Genomic DNA, 25,595 nt, shown 5'->3' with positions numbered 1-25,595 from the left:
TGACGAAGTTGTGAGGTTGCCTGGGGAATCGTGGGGGCATGTAGATTTCTGAGGTCAGCACGTGGGCCCAGCACTGCTGGATGGTCTGCACAAAGAGGGGCCTGCCCTCCTGATGATGGCTCTTAACACCTGCAGGGAAACTGCTCCCAGGGCTCCTGGAGGTCCATATTGAGAGTGTCCTGCCAGCCTTGTGGGGTCACCTTCCCCTGATGCAGAAGCAGACCTCTCTCCCTTGAGGCCCAGGGGACACCTGGCTCAGGTGCCACCTGTGTGCCCTGGACACGCAGAGCCCCAGAGCTCTGGCACAGCCTGGGGTGTGGTGGTGTCCGGGCAAGAAAGGCCCTGGGAAGGGGGTCATTCAAGGGCAGAGGCCACTCTGCAGGGATGCTGGACCTGGCAGCAATGCACTGCTTCAGTACTCCCTTGGGTTGGGTCTCCAACCTGTGGGATGGAAGGGCCACTCCTTCCTGTGTTGCAGTCGGGGGAACTAGATCCATCGTCAAGGTCAGCCCTGAAAATGGAGGCTGCGCTACCTCCATTCCTGGAAAGAAAATCAGTCCCCTCCAGTCCAGGTGATTCAGAAAGTCATTCAGCAATGTTCGGGGCCCCCACTTTAGGCTTTGAATTAGAGCTGAGCGGCTTAGGAGGCCAGATCCCTGACCGTGGCTCCAGGAGCAGGTTTTCTGCTGGGGGACAGGATCCTCACAAACACCTGTGTCTTTGTGGGACACTCCCCTCTGACAAGCTGGGAGGCAGGGTGCAGTTGTGGGAAATCGTGTTTACATGAGCAGAGGGCCACCATGTGGTGGGGGCACAGGAGACTGTGAGAATGAGTCCCACAGCCTTTCTGGAATCAAAAAACTGGCAAATGTGAAAAAGTGCATAATTTGTTTTATTGAACAGGCTGCTTATGTACGTTTGGAGGACCAGGTTCAAGGACTCAGCATCCCTCCAGGACAATAGCCTCAAGAGAAGAACAGACAGAGCAGGAAGAGATCTGGGGTTTCTCCCAGGAATGAAGTGGAACAGGAATTTCTGCAGATTTGCAAGGAGTCCCCGACCACTGAGCATGGGGTTACAGCCCCACGAGGCCCCTGTCATGTTTGGCTTGGGCTCTGGTTCTGGCCTGCTCATGTATTCTTCCAGCAGAGTTCCAGAAACTCAGAGGGTGGACTTAGAGGGGCTGCGTTTGGAACCTAGTGAGGAGTTGGAGGGTCCTTTATATTGAGTCCCTTCATCCTAATCACCGTAGCTGAAGCCCAACACCCCCCAGGCCCCCATGGTTGCCGTGGAGGGAGAACAAGCCTGGCAGGCGACCTAGGGGTCCCACTACTGTGTCCTTCCCTTGTCTTCGTTCCCTTTCACCCCGGAAGGTGTGATTGTCTCGTGTCATGGTGGCCTCCACAATGTCCCTCCCAGTAATCTCTCTTCTCCATCAGGTGGGGTTCCCAACCCCGCTCAGCCTTCTCTGCATGGATGCTGAAGGACCAGGCCCACCTGAAGTTCTGAGCTCGAGCAGTAAGGTGGAAACAAAGAAACCAATGGAAAAAAGAAGCAAGTGATTGTGGCAAAGCTCCCCACCACAGAGAAGCTGCCCTGAGTGGAAGGGAGAGTGTGGGCATGCCCGTTTGTTTCCTATCTCCCAGTGCTCTTAGCTTTCTTATTGCCTACCTGCATGGTTACAACAAAATGATCTGCAAAACTGAAAATATTTACTCTCTTGCTTTTACAGAAAAGGCTGGCCAGCCTCTGGTCCGGTACCAGGCAAGAGATTGGAGTTCCTTTCCAGTTTGGAAACATCTTGGCAGGCCCAGGTTTGCAAAGGTCTTTAAGAGTAGTTACGGAGTTTTGCTTTTAAACTTTTTTACGGCTGTATATACTTGTGAGATGTGGTTGTGATGTATAATTCTGAGCCGGGATTTTCTCAAACTGTTTCTCACTTCTTATACCAGACATTCCTAAATTCCAAGTGGAACTGCATATTAAGGAAGCCATGGAATTTAGCAAAAGGATACAGATCTCATTTCCTTTTAAGCATCGGTGTACCTCCATCATGGCAGTATTTGTTATGTGTTATTGATAGGGGAACTAAGTAGTAAACAGATTAATAGAAAATAGGGGATTTTAGGTACACAGGTTCATCTTTTCAACATTGTTTGTAATATTTGCAGTTTAAGATGACCATTCCTGAGAAACAGGCAGCCTCTTAGAATGAAATAGCATTTCCTCTGAACCATAATTAATTTTTATTTTGTAGACAGCAGGAAGGGTAATAACACGTCACACATTTGGGGACGTCAAAGAGAAAATGTAACTTTCTGGGAGCGCACTCCCCCGCCTCCCCCTGCCCTTTTTACTGTCCCATTCTCCCTGGAAGGCTCTTTCTTATCTTCTGCTCATGGCTCCAGTAACTCTTTCTTCCTCCTTGTTCCTCAGCTGGTAAGGTTAGTTTTCTACTTTGAACAAGCAAACAAGCCAACAGAAGAGAAATTTCACAAGCAACTCCCAGCACATCCGCTCGCCTTCTGATGTCTGTGACCTCACTCTCGGTGCCCCACCGCTTATTAAAAGTGGCATCGAAAGCCAGTTCCTCCAAAAGTCCCCGAGGCCCCATCCCTCCCATCTTCTCTGGGTTGTCACTCCCAAAACCATCCTCTCTTTCACTGCCTCATCTATTTTGTTCTCCTGCTAGTTGGCACCATCAGTATATAAACGTCCATCCTCTTAAACCAACAGCACTCCTTGACCCTAATTCACCCCCACCAATTGCCACCCTGTGTCTTTGCAGCAAATCTTTAAGGAGTTGTTTAAACTCACTGTCTGCATCTTCTCTTGGGCCATCCCCTTTTACACCCATTCTGGCTTTTCGCCTGATCCCTCGCTCTATGGAAACTGCCCTGTCAAGGCCATCAGTGACCCCATGTTGCTAAATATAGTGGTCAATTTTGACTCCTCATCATGCTTGGCCCCTCGGCAGCATTTGACCCAGCTCTTCCATCCCTCCTACCCCGTGTTCCTGCTTCACTCAACCCCCAGCCCATCTCTCTGTCTGTTTCTGCTTTTGGCCTGCTGGCTGGTCCTTTGCCAATGTCTCCTGTTTTTTCCAAACATATACTGTGGGTGTTCCCCAGGGTGGGTTCCTGGGCCTCTCCTCTCTCTCTCTGCTATTCCTTTGGTGGAAGCAACCCAGCCTTGGAAATTGGCATGCCATCAATTTCTCGATTTCTCCAAAATTCCCTGATTTCCCCTTTCCATCTGAGCCTTTATCCCTGAGACTCACATCACATTCTTTTCCTTTCATTCATCTTGCTTTCACATTCATACATATGTTCTACTATGAAATTACTTTTCCAAATTTTGAATCAGTACATATATATCATGTAAAATGCTCAAATATGTATTATTTCCACTAAGATGCTAATTCTACCTTAGAACATTTCTGCACTTCTGTATTTATGTGAATAAAGCGAATAGTATTTCTACAAGCCTCATAGTTAAACACTGTTAGATTGGGGCTATTATGTAACATGAAATAATGGTACATCAACATAGTCGTTTTTCATTTATTTTTATGTAACACCGAGATGAGGTTTTTGCCCTGAAGACTGGTTTTATTGAAATTTTACCTACGTTACGGACAGTCAGTTTATGTGAAAGCCCTCATTTCTCCCCTTTTTGATATATGCTCCATTTGGCTATATATAACATATAACTTGGCATGAAACAAAATTCCCAAATCATTCACGTAATACAATTAATATGTTTAATTATATTTTTTAAATGTTAAAAAGAAAAAGAAAACAGATTCCTCTACCTATTAGGCACTTCTGTGGCAATATGTAACACACCCCTTAACCATGACATTGAAGAACTGAGCTGATACCAGCCCCTTTCCACCTGCTCAGCCCCACCTTTTCCCATCCCCTTTCCCATCCGGAGAGGACATCCCTCCCATTGTCCAGGCCCAGATGTTGGAACCATGTCCTTTCTCTCTCTTTCTTTTACACTCACAGACAGCAAATCCAGCTTGTTAGAAAATTCTGGATATTCTGTCTTAATTAAATACCTGCTCTCTGCTCCCCGCCCTCCTAAGAGCCACCTTCAGCCTTTCCTGGATACCAATAGCCTTCTGTTTCCATCTTTGCTTTCCTACAATCTCTCATCCACACAGAGTCAGAGGGAGCCTGTAAAAACATACATTGGGGGTGGTGGGTGTTGCTCAGTGGTAGGGCGCATGCTTAGCATGCTTGAGATCCTGGGTTCAATCACCAGCACATTCATTAAAATAAATAAATTACTTCCCCCCAAAAAACACAAACACAAAAGCATAAGTTGGACTACATCACCCCTCCCCTCAAAACTCACTAAACGGGTCACCATGTCATTAGGAGCCAAAGTCGTCACAAAGGCCTCAGGACCCGGCGTGCTCTGCCTCTCTGCCCACACTCTCCCCCTCACTCTGGGGGCCTCTGGCTCCGGCTCTTCCTTCTTCCTCCGGATCTATTCTGCTTCAAGTTCATTACTCCGTGAGATCTGCCAGGATTGCCTTATTCTCTCCTGCCTGCCTCCCACCCCACCGCCATCACCCGAGTTTGCTCATATCACTCTTTTTTAAAAATTTATCCAAACCCTTGCTACCCCAACATGCTGCCTGTTTCCTCTGCTAAAATTCTGAGCCCCCAGTGATGGGGAGTCATGTCTATTTTGTTGACTGATAAAGCCCGAGAGCCTTGGGAACGGTCTAGTTAGGAGATTCCCGTATGTAGTAGGAGCTTATACACATTTGCTGAATGAATGTAGATGCCCTGGTCCAATCCGATGGAGCACTTCTGTGACGTGCTCAAAGAATAACTCTCCTTTCCACCTGAGAGGGGGTGACAACTTCCCTGCTGATTAAAGGCAAGAACTTTTTGCTTTATGCTGTTAACCTTAGGCGGGGAGACTGGGGGATCTTCATATATATTTTTAAATTTGGTTCACTCTGCAGTTGGTCTTTGGTCTCTGTATAATTTTGAGAAACTCTTTATAAGTGATCATTCTTTGATCAGATTGAACAGGTTCCAGGGGGAAGGACCAAGCCTGTCCCATCAGCCATCCTATGTGTCTTGTCCTGGGACCCAGTGGATGCTCAGCATGTAAGTGAACCGACAGGAGTGAGTGAAGAGATGGGAGCATCTCATTATTGTGGCGGATCTCTGTCCAATGCCTTGAGATTTGGGGAAGGGTTTACGAGTGCAGAAGGGAGAGGTCAGGTCCTCTGTGCTTTTCCTGAGTGCCCTGGCCTTACCCATTCCCCCAGCCCCCTCTGGGCAGCCAAGCCAAGGAGCTGGGCCACCAGGGGTTGTGCTGATCAATAATCCACCTTCACCCCAATTCCGGGGGTAGGTACACATGGTTGTAGACACTGGAGTCAGGTCCTTGGAGGAATTCCTCACCGAACTATGTTTTGGACCTTTTATTTTTCTCTAGAACCTCCAGCTGAAGAAGATTGTCTTAGACACATGAAAGTTGAGGACACCTTCTGTCCCCTCGCAACCCAGGTGGGCCTGGGAGTCTGCTTTTTCTATTGCCGATGGGCTCGTGTTGATTTGGGCATCCCTGTGCCTGAATTCCTGCAGTACACTCGGTGGTAAGGATGGGGGTGCCTGGCAGGGAGGGAAGCGGGTTGGGAGACTGTACAGCTGGGCTGATGTTAACCTGGGGTGAGCGGGAGCTTGCTGATGCATGGCATCTCGGGGCAGGGAACTCTCCACACTCAAGAGGGGTTCCCACTCCCGCAGGGTCCCTTTGATCAGGGTGCTGGGCTGTCAGGGGACCACAGGGGTCCCAGTGAGGATTAGGGTGCCTTCAGGCAATGGGAAGTGTGGGGTCCAGTGGCAATTGAAGTAACTGTGCACCCAAACCCAGCCCCCACCTCTTTCAGCCTGTTTCCTAATCTGCAAAACTGGAATGTTATTAAACATCTCGCGGGGTCATTGATGGGCTGGGACAGACTACACAGTCAGGAGCTGGAATTCTTCTGTCCCCTGATTGTTTGCCTTCTTTCTGACTATTTGCTCTCACAAGCTCAGTCTCTCTGTCTCTCGCTCTTTCACTTCTAAGTTTCTCTCATGCTCTGGTTTCATTTGATTTCCAACCACCGCCCCTCCCCTCCGCCAAACTCCAGATGAGTGAACTTGATTTCTATGTGTCAGTTCCAAATTCCCAGGAAAGATGCTCTGTCACCCTCTGGATCTTCTGTCCAACCCATGAGTTGTGGCCAGATGAGCGAGTCCCTCTGGGACCAGCAGAGGGTCTCTGCCCAGCCCCCAGCCACCACTGTGGGAGCACATAGCTCTCCGTGGAGGAAGTACTGGCTGTGACCTTGTGTCACTAAGTGTGAATTTATGTCTTCTCTTGAACCACCTTCATCCTCCTAAACAAAGATGAAAATTAAACACTCCCGGGATTTGTGTCATGGAACACTCAGGGTGGGGGCTAATGGGGTTGGAATTTCTGCTGTATTTAAGGGGCTACAGTGAATCCCCAACGAGAGCCTGCAAAGGGAACAGCACCAGCCCCACCCGGCACTTAGGGCGCTGAGTCTGCGTGACGTTGAGCCAGGCTTCTGACCACAGCTCAGGGGTCTGGTCTGACCAGTTAGCCTTTGAAACCAACCAGCTTTGGATTCCTCAATCCCACCCTGAGGTTTTACCTGAACCATCAGCTTCTGTATCTCTGAAGACAGATGCTGAGGACCCTTCACGTAAGCCGTTCGCACAGCCCTGTTCAGGCCTTTGTGCTGCACGGTCTGCCCGGCGAGCTGACCGAGGTTGGTATTTTACTGATGTTAGAAGTAGTCTGGTTTCCCGATGTACTGTTTCACTGAACAAGCAACAGAAGCCACTTCTCGCTGATAAAAGCAGAAAAGGGACATAATGAAAAGATACTGGGAGGGTGTGTGGAGTGGCCAGGACCGGAGCCAACCCAGGAGCTGTAGGAGGTGTTAGGGAGCCCCAGGCACCAGGCTGGGAGGGGTGCTACCGGGCCCCCTGCCACCCCAGAAGGGACCCCCCTCCACCCGACCCTCCACCTCACTCACTGCAGGTTCATGTCCCGGCAGGGCCAGGTCACACTGAAGCCACCAGCACACACCTCAGTTGGGGAGCTGGCCCCGTCTGAGCTGCGGGCGTGCCTGGTGTGGGGAGAGGCCCAGTTAGAGGAAGGCAGTTCCCCTACTGTTCCGAGTTAAGGTGCAAGTCAGTGCCCATCACTCAGGAGAGCCAGGCTGGACGGACCTCATTGTGGTGACTAGGCTGTCTGAGTTCACTTATTACTTTCTACGTTTGAAGGCCCTGGAGGGAGAAAAAGTGAAGGTTCTAGTACTTATTTTGTGTTTCCCACGTACCAGGTGTGGTAAACAAGCCACTTCAGACAAGGCCCGGAGCAACCACGTAAATAGGCCACGGAGCAAGTCGTGCAGTCAGGCCTCTGTGGTCCCGAAACCCGTGTCCCCATCGGCTCCATAGTTACCAGTGGAAACTAGGGGGATTTATGGGACTGTGTGCTCCTGTGAGGGCTGGGATATGTGTGTTTAAGTCCACATCTTCAGAAACTCGGCTAGAACCACAGCCACTGATTGCACGGTGGCAGAGGAAGGGAGGATTCCAGCCTCTGGTCCAGCTCGTGTGGAGCTCAGAAGTTCTTCCTCCTGTCCTGAAAATAACACCAAATCTGAGGGAGCTGCAAACCCACTGCTCTTCTTAGATCCCAGAAGACTGAGGGGGAAAGCTGCTCCCAACCCAGAGAGGTTGCAAAGGGAACAGCGGGCAGGCTTGGAGAGTCACAGCTCCCAAGGCAGAACCTGCTTTTGTAAGAACCCTGGGGGCAGGCAGATTTAACAGGTCCCTGAGGCCAGCAGGAGGCTCAGTGTGGGGAAATCAGAGTGTGACAACTCCAGGGGGCCAGTCAGAGGGGCCCCATGCTCTTTTTCATGTATTTTACATCCAGGACCGTGTCCTGTTCTCAGAATGAAGGTCAGAGGATAACTCCTCATGCTTCCTGCCTGGAGAGGAGAAAATAACTGTATTGAAATACACCCAGAACATTCTGTTTCATTGGGGGAAGTTGTTTTTTGTTTGTTTTTTTAATGAGAAATTATTTTACCAGAGCCTAACCAACCTGGGAGAAGGGAAATCCCTTCTGTGTCACCCAAATTGGGGTGGGGGGAAAGAGACACACTTGTGGAGGTCACAGCTCAGGGCACAGGCTCAATGAGAACTAATCACAGGACTGCAGATGCCCTGCTCTGTCCCGCTCCCCCAACACCTTACCTCCATGTCAGTAGGGCCCGTGTGTAATAACAGGAATAATACTAACAGAAGTAAATGTCTCAGGAGTGTCTAGGGAAAACCCAAAGACAGCGGGGAGATGAAAACAAGGACACACAGGCTGTTTTAGCCTCTCACACCAATAGCTGTAGCAAACTACACACAGCCCAGCCCCAGTAGATAAACAGACAACCTCACAGAAGAAATTATTTATTTTGGTTCTCTTACCCAGTGCATTCCATGGTGCATCCTCGCCTAGAATTGAGTGGAAGCAAGTCCATCTCAGAAGGGACATAACTGAAGAGGGATGGCTTCCCAGACTCTGAGGGGCAGAGAGAGCACCAGCCTGGGTTAGAGAAAGGTGAGGGGTGGGGTAGGGTGTGGGCTGCCTTCTTCCCCATATAAGGAACCTTCCTGAGGCCAGCACAGTAGGAGGGAGGGCCATGGGGTGGAAGCAGCCAGACTTCATCCTGAGAACTGTTGGGATGCCTCAAAGGGACCATTCAGGTGCCCAAACTGGGCCCTGATTGAGGGAGCCAGTCGGTCTGACTCAGAGCCCAGGACTGAGGTGGGCTCACAGCAGGCCGGTATTACTTGGCCGGATCCATTTCACTTCTCCGAAGCCCTGTGTAAAACATGAAGCGTGGACGGCCTGGTGAGCACAGCTCTGCCCTCAAGACCGGTTTCAACTCCTCTCTTCCCAGAGAACAGCATCTCTGAACCCGTCCTGGGTGACCTCACAGAGATCACCCTAGTGGCCCAGGCTAGTGACCGGGAACATGTACCTTCCTGCAGGCAAACCCTGACGTCCACTGATGCATCATATACTGGCAAAGAGTGAGTCACTGTGCATTGGTCTAACAGCAGAGACTCTGCCAAAGGCCCAAGAGGTGGTGTGTGGGACATGCAGGGGTGCAGGAGTGTAAGCAGTGCAAAAGTGTAACTGGTGACAGGGGTGCAGGGGCTGTGGAGGGCGCAGGCATTTCAGGGGATGTGGGGGTGGAGGGATGCAGAATTGCAGAGAGTAGCAGGGGTGCAGAGGTGCAGGGAGTGTAGGGATGCAGGGAGGTGCTCAGGGACCTGGCCAGGATAAGAAGGCAAGTGCACATCCTTGCAGTCAGCCTGACCCCGGTAGGCTATTGCAATGCTTTTGGGCGGCGGCGGCGGCGGCGGCGGTGGCGGTTGGGAGGCTGCCCGGGCAAGCCGATCGATTTCTTCTCTTCCCTGCAGCCTGGCCTGGGGTGGGGCTTGGCCGCCGGAGATTCGCCAGATGTTGCACTCCAGGTAAGCTTGCTCCTGGTAGGTGGGGCGGTTAGGTCAGAAGGCAGTGGCAGCGGCAGAGGGGCGGAGCGGGTCTACCCCTGGTGAACGGGTGGAATAGCTGCCTTGTCCCGGCTGCTGGGCCTGGGGGCGGCCTCTTCTTCCCCAGGTCGCCGGACACTCCTGTCCCACTCAGCTTGCTGAGTGCGGAGTGGGGGCGGGGCCGTTAAGGTGCGGGACCCACGGGGGGAGGGAGGCTGCCGCGGGGGAGCCGATCAATTCGCTCCGCTCTCCCCAGAGGCGGAGCCAGGGGCGGCTTCTGCTGCCCTAGAGGCGGGACGCGGGTCTCCAGATGAACTTGCTCCTGGGAGGCGGCGGCGGAGGCGGCAGGGGCAGGGGATGTGTTCCAGGGAGTTGCTCCATTTCTTCTCTCCCCCACGGCCTGGCTTGGGGGCGACGTCTGCCGCCGGAGATTTGCCTCAGGTCCGACTCCAGGTGAGCTTGCTCCTGGGAGATGGGTGCGGTGCGGTCAGGGGGCTGGTAAGGTGGTGGCTGCAGGCATAGGGAGGCTGCCCCGGAGGAGACTGTGGATTAGCTCCATGTCTGCACCGCGTGGCCTGAAGGCGGCCTCTGCTGCTCCAGGTCCCGGGACACCCCTGTCCCACTTTGCCTGCTGGGGGCGGGAGGCAGGGTAGTCAGGGTGCAGGGGTGGCGGTGGTCGGGGGCCTGCAGCGGGGGAGCGGACCATTTGCTCCCATCTTCCCCGCGTCTTGTCCTGGGGGCGGTCGCTGTTGCCCTGTGTTATGAGACGCGTGTATCCTAGTCGGCCTGACCCCGGGAGTTGGACTTGGTACTTTGGGGGTGGTGGCAGCAGCGGCAGGTTTTCCCATGGAACTTGTCCATTTGCTCCCACTTCCCCCCATGGTTTGCCCTGGGGGCGGTCCCTGTTGTCCCAAGTTCGTCGGACGTCCATCTCCAGGTCAGCCTGCTCCCTAGAGGAGGCCACTGTGAGGTCATGGGCAAGAGTGGTGGCTGCTGCGGGGGTAGGGGCTGCCTTGGGGAGCTGGTGGATTGGCTCCCGTCTCCCCGATGGCCTGGTGTGGGAGTGGCCTCTCCTGCCCCAGGTCACCAGACGCACCTGTCCCACTCAGCCTGCTGGGGGAGGGGCGCCCTGGGCGGTGCCTTTAAGGTGCGGGGGTGGCGATGGCGGGGGTAGAAGACCTGCAGCGCGGAGCCTGTCAATTTGCTCTCCTCTTCCCCGTGACCAATCCTGGGGGCGTCCTCTGCTGCCCAAGAAGCCGGATGCCCGTCTCCAGGTCAGCTTGCTCCTGGGAGACGGGCCCGATGCGGTCAAGGGGCAGAGGCAGTTGCGACGGCCGGCTGCCCCGCCTAATGGGGCCACTTCTTCTCCTCTCCCCTGACCTGGCCTGGGGACGTCCTCTCTGGCGCAAGATTCGCCTGACACCCCACACCTGGTCTGATTGCTCCTGGAAGGTGGGCGCGGTGAGATCAGGAGGTGGAGAGGACAGGGGCTGCCCCTGGAGAGCTGGAGGATAAGCTCCAATCTCTCTGCAGGCCTGACGTGGGGGCGGCCTCTGCTGCCCCTCGTTCCCAGGTCACACTTCTTCGGGTCATATTTCCCCGGGGTTGCGGTAGGGTGCGGGGGCGTCGGGGTGTTGGCGGGGGTATGGAGCCTGTCACTCGGGAGCTGGGGGTTTCGCGCCCATCTTTTCCGCAGATTGGCCTGTGGGCAGCCTCTGTTGCTCCAGATCGCAAAGCAATTTCCCTGACAGCTTAGCCACCAGAGGTGGGCAGGATGGGCTGAGAGGGCTGAGGCAGCCGCCAAGGCAGCGACGGAGGGGGCTGTCCCTGGCCAGCTGGTCAATTTGTTCCCATCTCAACCTTTGCTGCCCCAGTTTCGCAGAACGCCCTTCTCCAGTTTATTCTTCTCCAGGGAGGTGGGCGCAGTGCATGCAGCCCGAGGTCTGGGCTCTCCCTTGGGAGGGGCAGAACTCTCTTGTTCTCCTTTGTCTTTATTCTTCAGCGAAGTGGTTACTGGACGCAATTCTTAATTCTGAGAAAGTGTAGCCTGTGTTATGGAAGAGCTGCTGGACAGTGAGGTTTCTGGGTGGATTTTCACATCAGCTGATGCCCCAGGCAGGCAGGAAAGCTATTACTCAGAGCTTCTTAGTCTGGGGTTGGGGATGGCCCCGCCATCCTTGCCATGCTTTTTAAAAATGTGTTACTCCCCTCTTTTTCCTAGGTGACATTTTAGGTTATTGGGTCTCAGATTGCTGGCACACTCATCCCTGTTCTCAGACATCTTTTAAACTTGGGTGAAGTGATAAGTAGGGGAAGATGATTTACTGAAAGGTAAGAATACTTAAATTCGCATTAAAGCTACATTCTGTCAATCTTTCTAAAATGATTTTCCTCTGATTCTAAATCCACGACCTAGTGAATGTTGTACTCCTGTGTAAAATCATTGATCTTCACATCACATTTGTTGAGTGGTCAACGAGATTTGTTAATTAGATTATTCCTGAAAGGAAAAGTTCAGGCTTTTCAGAATTCCTTGTCTGATGTCACCCAGGCAGTCACAGTAGAAGACAGAGCTGATATAAAAATCCCTCAGCTGCCTGAACTGCAAAGCTTCTGGGATTACTGATCCCTGAAATGCAGGTGACTCTTGATGATAATCTGGGGGATGGTTTAAATGATCAGATTCTTCCAGTCCTATAAATGGGTTCCGTGGCCCCAGCCCCGGGAGAACTGGACATAAGGGCCATATCGTGTGTGGTGGGATGGGAAGGCAAGGTGTAAGAGCTGGAATCACTGAGATTCCACACTCGCTAAACACAGACTCCAGAGCCTAATTGTTGTCAGGTTCTGTTCTGGATTTGAGAGTGTGTTCATACATGATTCTTGCCCTTCTGGAGTCACTGCCTGGGTGGAAGTAACCTTTACATAGATCTGTGGAGGATGACATTTAAGTAGATGGGCTGTTATGGTTCTCAATGTGCCCAGGCTTGCTCTTCCAGGCACTCGTGGGACTAACGCGAGTCATGTTATTCACTCATTCACTGATTTATTACCCTTGAATTGATCACTCGTCCCACAGTAAGTGAAACAAGGTAACAGGAAGCTGAGTTTTGTCCCCTCTCCTATCACTGATTGTTTTTCAGTCGGGCGCCCTGCGTATGCATTGTGAAACGGTGGTATTTCGTGCCCAATGGGGCAGCACTGTCAGTTCTGAGAATCAGGGGAGACACATGGGTAGGACAGCACCCTGACACACATGGCACCCCCCATCCCGTGAGACAGAATTGTCGATGCTCAGGTGACCCGATGTAGACTGCGGTGCTAAACCTGAGCATGTTTAGTTATCCTGGTGGCTATGAAAATACAGACTACCAGTCGCTACCTCTGGAGACTCTGAGGGTGTGCACCCCAGGATTCTGCATTTTAAGAAGCACTTTAACGAATCCTGATGAAGAGATCTGAGTGTCCCACGGAGAAACACTGGTGTGCGAGGCACCAATATTGAGGATTCTCAGGGAACGATGTCTTTTTAGGATGGTCCATGGGCCCTCACTTTAGACTTTTGCCTTGAGTTTAATTTTATGTGTTCAGAAGTGATGTCTTTCAATTCCAGTGCATGTCAGCATGCTCTGTGCAGGGATTTACTCTCAGTAGATGGCAAAAACTATGATTCTTCAGGTCACCGAGCTACACTGTGAACGATATTTTATTTTGGTTTTCTTTGTAGCAATGCAGAGTCTCCCGAGAAGAGATTTAGACTCAACAGCTTTGTGTCAGACTTTGGAAGACCGCTGCTGCCCAAGGTGTTCTCTGGCAGTGCAATGATGAATCTAGGTCCCTCTTTCACTGCTACATCAATGAAGTGGACCACTTGGACGAGGCCAAAGCTGGTATCCCTACCATAGCCCTTTACAGTGTTATTCGGCTCCAGGAAGCCATCAGATGCAGCAGGTGGCCAGAGGAGGAGCCGAACAGACTCATGAAATGTGACATCCCCAACTTTATCAACACGGACCAGAACTCTGCCTTTGTGGAAGATGATTTCCTGATTTTGTAACTACCGATTGTTCTAGAAAATAAGCCAGTTGCCCAGAACTCCCACAAAGACTTGAATTGAGAAACGTGCTTTCTCAGGTATCTTTCTGAAGATGTGAAGTCTGTCTTTGTATGGAAGGAAGTCCCCTTTCACAAAACTGAATGTGTTTGTGTCTGAGAGAGGGAAATGGAGACAGAAAGACGAAGAAGCAGAAGAGAGCCCCCTCAGAAGAGATCTAGTTAAGGTGAGTTTTTGTGCCTTTAAAAAACATTTGGGGTTTTAGGGGGAACAAAGTATTTACACTGTCTTATTCTCCTCATTGGAAACCTTGGCCCCGTCGTCAGAGTCAGCGGCCTTGAACGGGGGTTGCACGCTGCGTTTCATCTGGCACTGCCACTTCCACGCTCTGCCTTTAGCACGTTGCTTTGCCTGTCAGGGCTGCCACCCTTTTAACTGTAAGGTGAGGAGTCTGGAGTAGATGATCCACCCCAGCTCTGCTGTTTTGCAAATTTCTGATTTCGTATTCGGATGAGTCTGGGATACACCCAGAGCAGTATAAACCAGGCCCTACCTCCTGCCTATTGCTGGGGCATCCCTCAGGTCTGTGCCTTCTACTCAACCCTTTACTGAGCCCAGCTTTTGTCAGGAGCCCAAGTGCCTACCGGGATGGCAGGGGACTTGTCTTTCGTGGTCACGGTGGCCAAGAATTCTATTGGTGTGCTGAAACAACTCTTCTGAGATCCTCCACCCACCCCTGCTCAAACCTAATGACAGCACTACGGTTCCTTTCCTAGGAGGAGGATCAATCCATGGTGCATTTTATGACAATCCTGTCCCCAGGGATGCACGGAAGTTTATCAGCTGAGTGAGGGGAGGTGCCTCTGTGTCCCTGTATCTCTGTCTGCTGACAGTTCGCTGCCACCGGCTACTGAACAAGAAAAGTGCTATTCACCATGTTGTGTGTTTTCCAAATGTGTAGGTGATGGTCTTGTGGCTCGTGCGTGGGCTTTGATTTGGGATGGTGAAGGGCTTATAAATACCTCATCAACATGTATTCGAGGTGGCCTGGTGCCACACAGATTTGATTCATGAAGGCATCAAGCCTGCACACTGGTTTGGAAACAACTTGGTTTTGATCATTCACACTGCATGCATGACTCGCTGCTAATCTCTGGGTGGTTTTTTCATTTCAGATTTATTCACCCCATGTCTTGCTTAAGCTGAAAAATACATTTATTTCACCAGAATATTCCCTGATTCTTTGTTTACACACATCCAGTTTTTTTAATTCCTTTAAAAATGATTCTGTGTTTATAATGCCTCCTAATTTCTATCATCTCTATGTTGCCAGTGGCCTGAGACATGCACCAGATTTGATGCCGGAACAGTTCCACCAAAAGAAATCCCTTTGCCGTAATATCTTTTGAGGAAAATATTATTCTTTAAGGCTCTAACAGTAAATCGTAGAAGAAAGCATGGAACATTTCTTGTAGTTAATACATGTTCATGCGAAAAGAAATGATATTTTCATTAAACAATGTTGATTTTAATAACTTTTACAAATGTGAACATTATTATTCATAATTTAAGTAACCAGATAAAACCACAGTTATTTATTATGAAGATTGAAAACTATTTACATGGTCTCTTAATTAGAAGTAGCTTTATTAGAAGACTGAAGGGTATTTAAAAGATGGAAAAATACCCATGATGACACCATCATTTTTATTAACTAAATATCAAGAACTGTGCAGGGATAAGATTTAACCCTCTGCAAACTGCCAAGTTAGCATGAGGTAGTTTGTGGATGCTGCCAGAGGACAGGACACTCCCCCAGGATCAGAGACAAAGGACTCCCTGCCAGCACAGAAGGCAGCCTGTGGTTCAAGTTCATATTGGTTCCTGAGTTCCTTTCCTATTGCTGTTGTAACAAAGGACCACAGACTCAGTGGCTTAAAGCAATACACATTCATCTTCTCACTGTTCTAGGGTGCAGTAGTGCAAAGTCAATGTCAGTGGGCTAAAACCAAGGAGTGGCCAAGGCTAAGTTCCACACCTAGGCTCTTGGGAGGGATTCATCATCCTACCTTTCCCAGCTTGCAGAGGTGCTCACACTCCTTGGCCCAGGGCCCTGTGTCACTGTGACCTCTGCTGCCACTTTACATCTCTGTCTCTGACTATATAGATATAGAGGAAGAGTCTTCTACATCTGGTATGGACCCTTTTTCCTACATGGACATTGTATCCTTATTTATGTGCAGATGAAAACCCCTTCCCTCCAGGGTGCGGTGGCATCAGCTCACAAGATGACCACTCTGGGCTTTAAGTGTCCTCTTTGTATTGTCATCAGGGAACTTCTCTTTCCATAGTTAGCTCTGTGTTACTTTGTTGTTATATTTTACCCAGAATTACTGAAAGTTTTACTTAAAAGGGATCCTAATTAGCTCTGTTTACCTGTTTCCAGAGCTGAAAGCTTCAGTTCTAGAGTATCAGTTTGATTTTTCCTAAAAATACATTCCAGTATATTTCTCTGGTGAAAGTCTCTACCCTGTTATCTATTCTCCCATCATTTCCTTATTTTCTTGAATATATTAAAAGTATTTTATAGCCTTTATTGGTAACTCTGATGCCTACATCACCTGGGGTTTGCATCCTTTGTCTAATGCTCCTTATTCTCATGTTATCTGTCATATAGTCTGGACATGTTGCATGTCTAGAAATTCTTTATTACATGGCAGACATTGCAAATGAAAAATCCATGTTATCTTCTGTGAGAGCTTTTCTACCTTCCCGTTAGGCAGACAGTGTGAGGGACTGATCATGTCACTCCAATCAGGCGCTGAGGTGGATCAGGACTAAAGTGCCTTTTTTCTTAAAACAGCTTTGAGGTATACTTGGCAAAATAATTTTCACACGTTTAAAGTGTACAGCTTAATATGTTTTGACGTAAGAATATCCCCAAGGAACCATGACCACACTCAAGACAGTGAACATACCCATCACCCACAAAGCTCCTCTCCTGACTTTTTTTGTCCCTCCCTCCCTCCCCGTCTCTTCCCCTGGGAACCATTGATCTGCTTTCTATCACAACATATTGGTTTGCATTTTCAAGATCCTTATATGAATGGATTCATGCAGTATCTACTCTATGTTGTCTGACTTCTTTCATTCAGTGTAATTATTTTGAGAATCATCTGTGTTGCTGTATTAATAGCTTATTTGTCTTATAGTAGAGTATTGTTTAGTGCTGAGTTTTTACTGAAGAGTTTATTGTGAGCAGTGTTTGTATAGACCATCATTTCTTTCTGCATTTACTTCTTGATGGATGCATGGGTTATTTACAACTTGTGCTATTATAAATAAAATAGCAGTGAATATTTGGTTATAAGTCTTTGTATGGACATATGCTTTTCCTTTCTAAAGCACCAGATGAGGAATGTCTGGATTATATGGTACATAGGTGTTTACCTTTTTAAAAGAATCTGTTAAAGACTTTTCCAAAATGGTTGTACTATTGTAAATTCCTCGTGGTGTGTATCAGTTCTGGTTGCTCTACTTCCTTGCCAGCACCTTGTAAGGTCAGTCTTTCTAACTGTATTCATTCTAGTATGTATGTGAACTAGTATCTCACTGTGGTTTTTAAAAGTATTTCTCTAATCATTAATGACACCTTTAATCAGCATCTTTTCATATGCTTATTATCCATCTGGATATCTTTACTGAAGTGTGTTTTCTGGCCTCATTCATTCAGGTGTTTGAATTATTATTGAATTTTGAGACCTCTTTATTCTGGATCAGATACAAAGAGAGACCATTATCAGATATATGATCTGCAAATAGCTTCTGTCTATGGCTTGTCTTTTCATTTGCTTAGCAGTGTTTAGAAGAGCATTGAAGAGTCTTCATGTTCATAAAGTTCACTCTATCAGTTTCTTTTTAAAATAGATGATACTTTTGGTGTCATAACAAAGAAAAATTTGCCAAACCCAAGGCCATAAAGCTTAAGCCTATGCTTGTTCTCCTAGCTGTTTTATAGTTTTAGATTTCCTATTAAGATCTATCATCCATTTTGAGGTAAATTTTGTATATTTTGTGAGGTGTGAATCAAAGTTCATTTTTTTTTTTTGCGTATCACTATCTAATTGTTCCAGCACTACATGCTGAAAAGATCCTTTCTCCACAGCATCCTTTTTGAGAATCAATTGTCTGTATAAGTCTTGGTTTAGTTCTGAACATTCTATTGTGTTCCATTATTCTATTTTCCTGTTTTACACCAACACCCTAATTTCTGATTACTGTAGCTTTATAAAAAAAAAGTTTGAAAATCAGATAGTGCAAGTCTTCCAACATTGTTTTTCTTGTTCAAAGTTGTTTTGGATTTCTGGGATCCTTTGAATTTTTATATGAATTATAGAATAAGTTTTTAAATTCCTTACATCCTGTTCTGCCAAAATTCCACCCATGTCTTTGGCCGTCTCCAGAGCCACATTTTCTGAAGAAGTCTCTCTAGATCCCAGGTGAAAGGAATTTCCCTTTCGTCTGTGCTCAAATCACATTTGATATTATTTGATTTCATTTAATCATATTTGCCTGTATGTACTTGTCTGATCTTTCCAGCCATTTAGTAAATCTCAAAAGATTAGGAATCTTGACTTGGTTCCCTCTGTGTGCTGAGAAACTAGTTCTATGCTTTGCAGGAGTGAGCCCTGCAGTAAGAGGTATCTGCAGCACACATCTAGCTCATTGCTTGAATACTGTCAAGGAATTCTGCAGATTTAGAATTGTTTATTGATTGTTGTCTCCAAGACGGCTCAGTCTTTTTTATTTCTATTGCTACTGCTGCAGTTTCAAAGAACAATGGGCTAGTTATTTTGCAAATATCAAATCATACTCTAATTGTGTTGTCACGCAAATTATGTGCTGCTGTGTCTTAACAACCTGCTTAGTGTTCACAGGCTCCTTCACTCATGGAAAATTTGGGAGAATGTCATATCCTTAGAGATAGCAATGCTGTCTTTGGCGACCTGAGCAGCAGTATCTGAATTCACTCCTGCTATTTTTCCAGTGTCCCCTCTAGACCTCCTCCAGCCCTCCATGGGGGGCCCTGCAGTTCTGCCCTAGAAAAGCCTGTTGCTTCTCAGGAAGACTTCCCTATGAAACATAATCATGTCCTTCTTGTGGGGACATTCAGTCCAGAGACCTGAAAGCAGGGGAAAATGTTCAGCCTGCTTTTGGTAGAACCTAAATTCTTCCATACTTGTTAGAAGCAATTTCAATGAGGAAACTGTTTTGGCATCTAACAAATCAGCATAAATGACTGATGAGGAAGATCAGCTTCCCCATCCCACTCAGTCGTCATGTTGATGTGACACACACATTGGCAAACATTTTCCCCTGTGAGCAACGTAAAGTTCAAGACGTTATGAATGGCTTTTTATTTTTATTTCTTAGTCTTTCCACATTCACTGTGTCTCGTGAGATTATATGAATCCTGCTTATTTTCAGCCCAGCACTAAACTTTTTAAAAGGATCACGTGTTTAAAAGGCTAGTGGACAATTTTTTAGAAGACAGAAATCCTTAGATTTTGGTCCCAGAGTTGAATCTTGGTTAGTGGTGAATGAAAATTCCCGTTAAAATTTTAAATTCAGTGATATAAAGTCTTAAAAATAGTTAAATATTAGTCAATTTCATTAAACACTATAAGAGTTATTTACCTTTAAGCCTGTTTCTGGGGCAATTTTGCAATGATTCCCTCCCTTTATCGATTCCCTCTTTATCAGAATCCTTGAGAGGCCCCTGTCATCATTGTCAGTATCATCATTATCATCATGGAACTGATTCTTCTGGAAGATTCTAGGAAAATAAAGAGATGGACGGGATTATGTGTAGGTCAGTGTGTGCATGTACAATAAGAACAGCTGTCAGGCATTAGATGCAAGATACCCATTTCATTTAGGGGAGAATGTGGTCATGAAATCCTGATGTGGTGAATGAAGGAAGCGGTGGGAACAGGATAGTCAATGCAAAGGAGGAGGAAGTGAGTGAGTTGGAGAGCATAGATCCTTGGTTAGTTGATCAGCACATTGGTAAGAATGAGGGGAGTGTGATGGCAGAATCATGTCCCTCCCCGGCCACAGGGTAGCCACCTGTGACATGTTACTGTACATGGCAAAAGGGATGACAGATATTTTAGGATTAAAAATCTTAGAGGATTTCTGTCTCCTAAATTGTCTATTAGTTAGCCTTTAAACCCATGATACATTATTATAGATTAGTGCAGGGGCACAAATAAAAAGGATTCATATAATCTCACCAGACAAACTGAATGTAGAAAGGATAAGGAAGAAAAACAAAAAGTCACTTATAAGTGCCTTGAACCATAAATTGCTCATGAGGAAATGTTACACAAGGTGAATGTCACAGCCACATACATACTGCCTGAGTGGGATGGGACAAGGGGATCCTGAGATGAGACAATAGGGTGAGTAGTCTGGATTGTCCAGGTGGGCTGAATGTAATCACAGGGGTCCTTAAAATGGAGGATATTTCCCAGCTGAGTTTAAAATCAGAGGGAGGTGTAGCGATGGAGCAATGTTCAGAAAGGCTGCTGACCATGAAAATGGAGGAAGTTGAGGGGCACAAGCTAAGGAAGGTGGGTGACCTCTGTAAACTGGAAAAAAAAAAGGAAACATTCTCTTCTAGACCCTCTAGAAGGAAGGAACCCTGCTGGTATCTTGAATTTATCCCAATGAGAACTGTGTTGGATCTCTGACATCCACAGCCATAAGCTGATAAGTCTGTGCTGGTTTAAGCTATTAAGCTTAATGGAATTTGTTACAGTGGTAATAGGAAAATAACATAGTGAGCGGTAGTGTAAGGGATTAAAGGTCTAGGATGGGGTGTGGAGAGAATTCTGACATTTACACCTAAAAAACAACCAGGTGAAGTGGGAAGGTGTTTTAAGGAAGTCCTACCTGGCAGGGCTGTCAAGCAGACTGGAGTGAGCGAATCCTTGGAGTTAGAGGAATCAGTTAAACCTCTACAAGGAAAATAAGAAATAAAATGTAGCAGGGCTTCAGTGTTAGTAGATGTAGGAATGGAAATGGGCAGAGAGATATAAACATTATTTTGAAATTAGCTACAGGTTTGATGACTGCATGTTTGGGAGAGTTAGCCGATGTGTGGACTGAATGCATCCCCTCAAAATCCATATGTCGAAACCTCATCTCCCAGGTTGATGATATAAGGATATGGGGCCTTTGGGAGGTGATTAGTAGGATAAAATGAGGTCATGAGAGTATTGCCCTCATGAATGGTATTAGTGTTCTTATACAGGGCCCCAAAGTGCTTGCTTCTCTCTCCTCTCTGGGCCATGAAGATAGTGGGAAGACAGCCATCTTCGAGCTGGCAATCCTCTCCCAGATACATTGACCTTGAAAGCCTCAGCCTCCAAACCATAAGGAATATGCTGGTTGTTTAAGCCACCCGACACACGGTAATTTGTTACAGAATCCCAGACTGACGAAGACAGTGGAGAATGCCACTGCGTTTGGCACTGATTGCCTGGAGAATGCTGAAACCCAGGGAAGTGGGCAGCACAGACGTTTACTCATTTAATCCTGCCAACACTGTAGGGGATAGAGTCTACATTTTCCTCGCTATTTAAAAGGTAAGGAAAAAGAGGCACAAATAATAACAATGACAATGACAACAACAACAACAACAGCAACAATAATTTGTCCAAGATTCACACAGAACTCCCTGGAGGGAGAGTGAGAATTAATACTTATGCAGGCTGGCCCCAGAGCCCCTGCTCATAACTACTAAGTCAGATCACCTTGCTTAATTAGATCAGTTTTTTTTCAACTGTGATATGAGTGTACTGTGTCCAGTAACTTATAATTTCAAAATACCTCACTGTAAGGGAAACATTAGTTGCAGGCATTACAACCCACAGAAAGCTAGACATACAAAAATAACTTGTTAGGGCAAGATAACCAATAATGTTTTTAAATATTATACCTGCTGACCCTTTGCAATAAAGTGTTTATTTATAATTCTGTCTGGCTACAGAATAACATCATTATCCTGCATGTGGCTGGTGGCTCCCGTGTTGGACAGCACGGGTCTAGAGAATTTAAATGACTTGCCCAGCCTTGCCCAGGAAGCTCGTGGTGGGATCAGAGCTATAGTCTGGGACTGTTCCTTCCTATCCAACAATTCCCTCATGGAAGTTTAGAAGCTTCTCCTTTGGTGCCCAGCTGTCTATCCGTACTTATGACATCTTGTCAGGTGCCCCGGCCTGCTCCTGAACATCAGCCAGAACCCACTTCTGCTCTTTTTTGGCCAGGTAATACCTTCTAGCAACTTCCATTGCCTTCTTGGCATCAGTTTTTACATGGAAGGGTAGTGGCTAGAGAAGGAAATGTGTCCACATGACAGGTTTTTCATAAATATAGTAGGAGTGGTCAAGAGAAGAAAACCTCAGGAATACGAGTGGAAGCAGGTCATTTAATATACCAAATGCGTACTTTCAATGTATGTTTGTGTTTCCGAGTCCACGCTTGTTCTACTCGTGCATTATAGGCCAACACATCAGGAGACAAGGATTTGGGGCAAGAAATAGCGGCTTTAATTTGTAAAGCCAGCGGAGAAGATGGTAGACCAATGTCCTGGAGAACCATCATCCCAAGTCAGAATTCAGGCTCTTCATATATTAAAAAGGGGAAGCGGGAATGCTTGCTTGTTGCAAACTTGGTGTATGAATTCTTTGTTGTTAGAATCCTTTGTTCTTGCAGCTCTTCACCTGGGTCAGATCCGTGTAAACCTCCAACAAGCAAATGTTATTTTCTATTCTGTATCTTGTTATCTTTATACGAATGGAAAAGTGATAATATCCTTCAAAGTCAGAGCCTTGAGAATAGGGTCTCCTGTATATTTCAGGATCTAGGCAACATTGTTTCACAAAAGGTGCAGAAACAGCAAGACTAAGCCTAGGAAACAGGGCACATGTTTAAAGTCAAAGGAACAGATCTAATATGGAGTCAGATTTGTTCTTTCCTATTTCAGTAGTGCCATGGAGAAGGCACTGTGGGCAGCTTTCTGTAGGGTCCTGGAGGCTTTCTCTCTCAGCCTCTGTGCGCCTCTATTGAAAACCCGTCATCGCTATCTGGCCTGCTGGAAAACCAGTCCGCCTGTTTTGCCCTGAAGTTGTGTTCTGTTTATAACTCATCTCTACTCCTTGGAAAACAACTCAATAAAAACTCAGGTGGTTTCCCACCAGCCCTGAGCAGGGGTGAGGGATAGCATGTTATTATTTTATTAAAAAAATATATAAAAGAGTTTTAAAACAGCACTGGGCACATAGGAGAGAGACAATCAATGCTTCCTGGCTTAAATCGAAAATGATGACTCAGTGAGTCTATGGCTGCTGTATTTGCTGAACTAGTTACTCCTTTGCTCCATTACACATTTATTTTAACTGAAAAAGAAATATATGCATATGGTTAAAAAAATTCAAACAGAGCAAAAAATACTCAAGTGAAAGAAGTTTTCCCTCATCCTCTGTTCTTACATGCCTCCCTGGAGATGCCAATGTTTACAATCCTTTGTGTGCTTTTCCAGATATGCTATGCAAGTTCCCACCAATGTATGTAAATTCCTTTAAAGTTTTACTTATTTTTAACTTTAAGGGATTTAAATCCTCAAGTGGCTTCTGCCACAGTAATAGAAAAGAAGAAATCTGACTCCATATTAGATCTGTTCCTTTGACTTTAACCCTGTGCTCTGTCTCCTAGGCTTCTTCTTGCTTGTAAAACAATGTTGCCTAGAGCCTAAAATATACAGGAGAGCCTATTCTGAAGGCTCTGACCTTTAAGGGTATTTAACACTTTTCCAATCATATAAAGATAACACGTTGCAGAATAGAAAATAACGTTTGTTTTGTTGGAGGTTTACAGGGATCTGACCCAGGGAGATAGCTGCAAGAACAAAGGATTCTAACAAGAAGGAATTCCTACACCAAGAAGTTTGCAAAAACCAAGCACATAGGAAAGCAGCCTGAATTCTGACTTGGGGAGATGGTTTTCCAGGACATTAGTTTGCCATCTAGGTCTACAGAAACTTGCTATTCCATGCCCCAACACTTGGTCTCCCAACTTACTGGCCTGTCCTGCACTGAGGAGAATGAATTTGGACTGAATAACACTTCTACCTACCTAGCAAGTTGGACACTGGGACTGAGGGCAGCTCTCCCACACACAGGGGCCTACGGTGAGCCCTTGATTATTCCCCGAGGTTGGGGTGTGGTTTACCCAGGAGGGATGGGGACTCTACACCAACACTCAGGCAGTCTGCTCCTTCTGGGGCTCTGACATTTTACCTCCCGCTCCCTGCCAGCCCAACATTTGGGACAGTGGAGCTAAGGCAGAGATCGTGCCTGCCTGTTTCCCAGCGTGTAAAAGGGGAATATGTACTCTTCCCAAGGTAGTTCTGAGAAACAACACCTGCGGGTGCTTGGTTCCCTGAGCAACAGTAAACCTAGCTCCTTGTGGGGGCAACGGGTATGATACCCGTAGGGTTTCTGCAGAGACCTTAGCTGGAGGGCTGGGCCAGGGACGTAAAATATGAGCTGTGGGCAATGACGGGTAAGAGAAGGGTGTATAGGCAGGACTGCTGCCTCCTTCGGGGTGCCACAAGAGGTAAAACGCTTTCTCCCCATCTCTGTTACTCCCCTCCCAATTCCAGATAACTGCCTTCCCTCTGCTCCTCCTGTCCATGTGTCTCCCTCCACTTTTCCCCGCCTCCCCTCCTCCTCCCCTATTCTCCCTCCCTCGGTTCCCCTTCCTTCTCAGGACCCAGAGCGGATCGCTGGCCCTCCTGCGCATGCGCAGTTGCTGCCAGCTGGACCGCGGGTTGGAAGCTCCAGCTCCGAGCCGGGGATCGGCCCCAATGGCTTCTCAGCTCTGTCGCCCTGTAGGCCTTTGGCTACTGCCTGGGGCCGGGGCCTCTGGCTGTGGAAGTGCAAGGTGAGGGGATATCGGGAAAGGGGTGAGGCGGCTGCGGGAGGGCGGTCGGCGTGTCACAGCCCCCCAGGGCGCCAGTCAGCGTGTGTTCAGCTGGATTGCTCGGGCCAGACCCCTCTGCCCGCGCCACCTGCCCCGGCGCCCCGGCCACAGCTGCCCAGGGCCAGGTGTGCCCCTGCCGCCTCTTGACCCTGCCGGGCTCCCCTCAGTCCGCGGCTGGCATCCGCTTCCCCTCTCCCGCCGGCGAGTCCTCCCCTCCCGGGCTTCCTCTCCTAGGCCGCCGACCCGTCCCCACCACTGGGCGGGCTGTGTCCCGGGCGGGCGGGGTCTGCACACCCGGACGGGGCGGGCGGCTTGGGCTGGGGCTGGGGCTGGCCTCCGAGCGGGGCTGCAGCCCGCGTCCCCCACCCCGCTCTCCCTGCCCCGCGACCCCGGGGCTGCCTTCCTCTCCCTTTCCCGATCCCTGAGGTCCAGATTAGCGGCGTGGGCGCTGCTCCCCAGGCTGAGAGCCCGCGGCTGTAACTCCCAGCTTCTCCAGGTGGAGTCGGGAAAAGGGAGCGGCAGTGCTGAGGGAGCTTCTGTCTCCTTGATCAGGATTTCTGCCCCAGGTAAGTACCTTGAACACTTTCAGGTGTTATGATGGCGGTGCTTGTTGATGTCACATGTTTTTATACTGAGAGGGATTACAGTGGTGAAAGCAGGGCTTGGTTCAGTTAAAAATGAGCTGAAGGCATGAGGCTGTCTCATCCTCCATCATTCACTCTCCCAGGGTGAAACGTGAGACCGTCGATCTTAAAAAGATACTTATAGTCCGTAACTAGTCCAGCCCAGCTACTATGTGTTAACAGGAACAGCACAACCTGAGGCGTTGGAGACCCAGGGACATTGCACTCCTAAAGAGCTCCTGGCAAAATCTGGTTTGT

The 25,595-nt window shown here is 48.1% G+C and overlaps 2 protein-coding genes across 2 annotated transcripts in view; both read left to right on the top strand.

Moving 5' to 3' along the window:
• Positions 1-1,340: 1,340 nt before the first annotated feature.
• LOC140695090 (uncharacterized) lies at positions 1,341-13,601 on the top strand. Its single transcript, XM_072958009.1, has 10 exons — positions 1,341-1,614; positions 1,733-1,824; positions 5,049-5,135; positions 5,470-5,540; positions 6,724-6,811; positions 9,014-9,146; positions 9,540-9,593; positions 9,868-10,064; positions 11,833-11,942; positions 13,339-13,601. Exons 4-8 carry the CDS (start codon positions 5,502-5,504, stop codon positions 9,923-9,925), a joined length of 372 nt encoding a protein of 123 aa, XP_072814110.1. The 5' UTR covers positions 1,341-1,614; positions 1,733-1,824; positions 5,049-5,135; positions 5,470-5,501; the 3' UTR covers positions 9,926-10,064; positions 11,833-11,942; positions 13,339-13,601.
• Positions 13,602-13,614: 13 nt separating this feature from the next.
• Positions 13,615-25,595, top strand: part of LOC140695091 (uncharacterized) — a 36,081-nt gene continuing 24,100 nt past the window's right edge. The window contains exons 1-5 of the mRNA XM_072958010.1: positions 13,615-13,891; positions 21,158-21,317; positions 21,722-21,998; positions 24,395-24,675; positions 25,202-25,280. Coding sequence (XP_072814111.1) covers positions 21,926-21,998; positions 24,395-24,675; positions 25,202-25,280 — 433 coding nt within the window. The 5' untranslated portion in view covers positions 13,615-13,891; positions 21,158-21,317; positions 21,722-21,925. The remainder of the gene's footprint in view (positions 13,892-21,157; positions 21,318-21,721; positions 21,999-24,394; positions 24,676-25,201; positions 25,281-25,595) is intronic.

This window comes from Vicugna pacos, unplaced genomic scaffold (assembly GCF_048564905.1).
Source record: "Vicugna pacos unplaced genomic scaffold, VicPac4 scaffold_134, whole genome shotgun sequence".
In the NCBI taxonomy this organism is placed as follows: domain Eukaryota; kingdom Metazoa; phylum Chordata; class Mammalia; order Artiodactyla; family Camelidae; genus Vicugna; species Vicugna pacos.
This window is presented reverse-complemented; position numbering and strand designations above follow the sequence as displayed.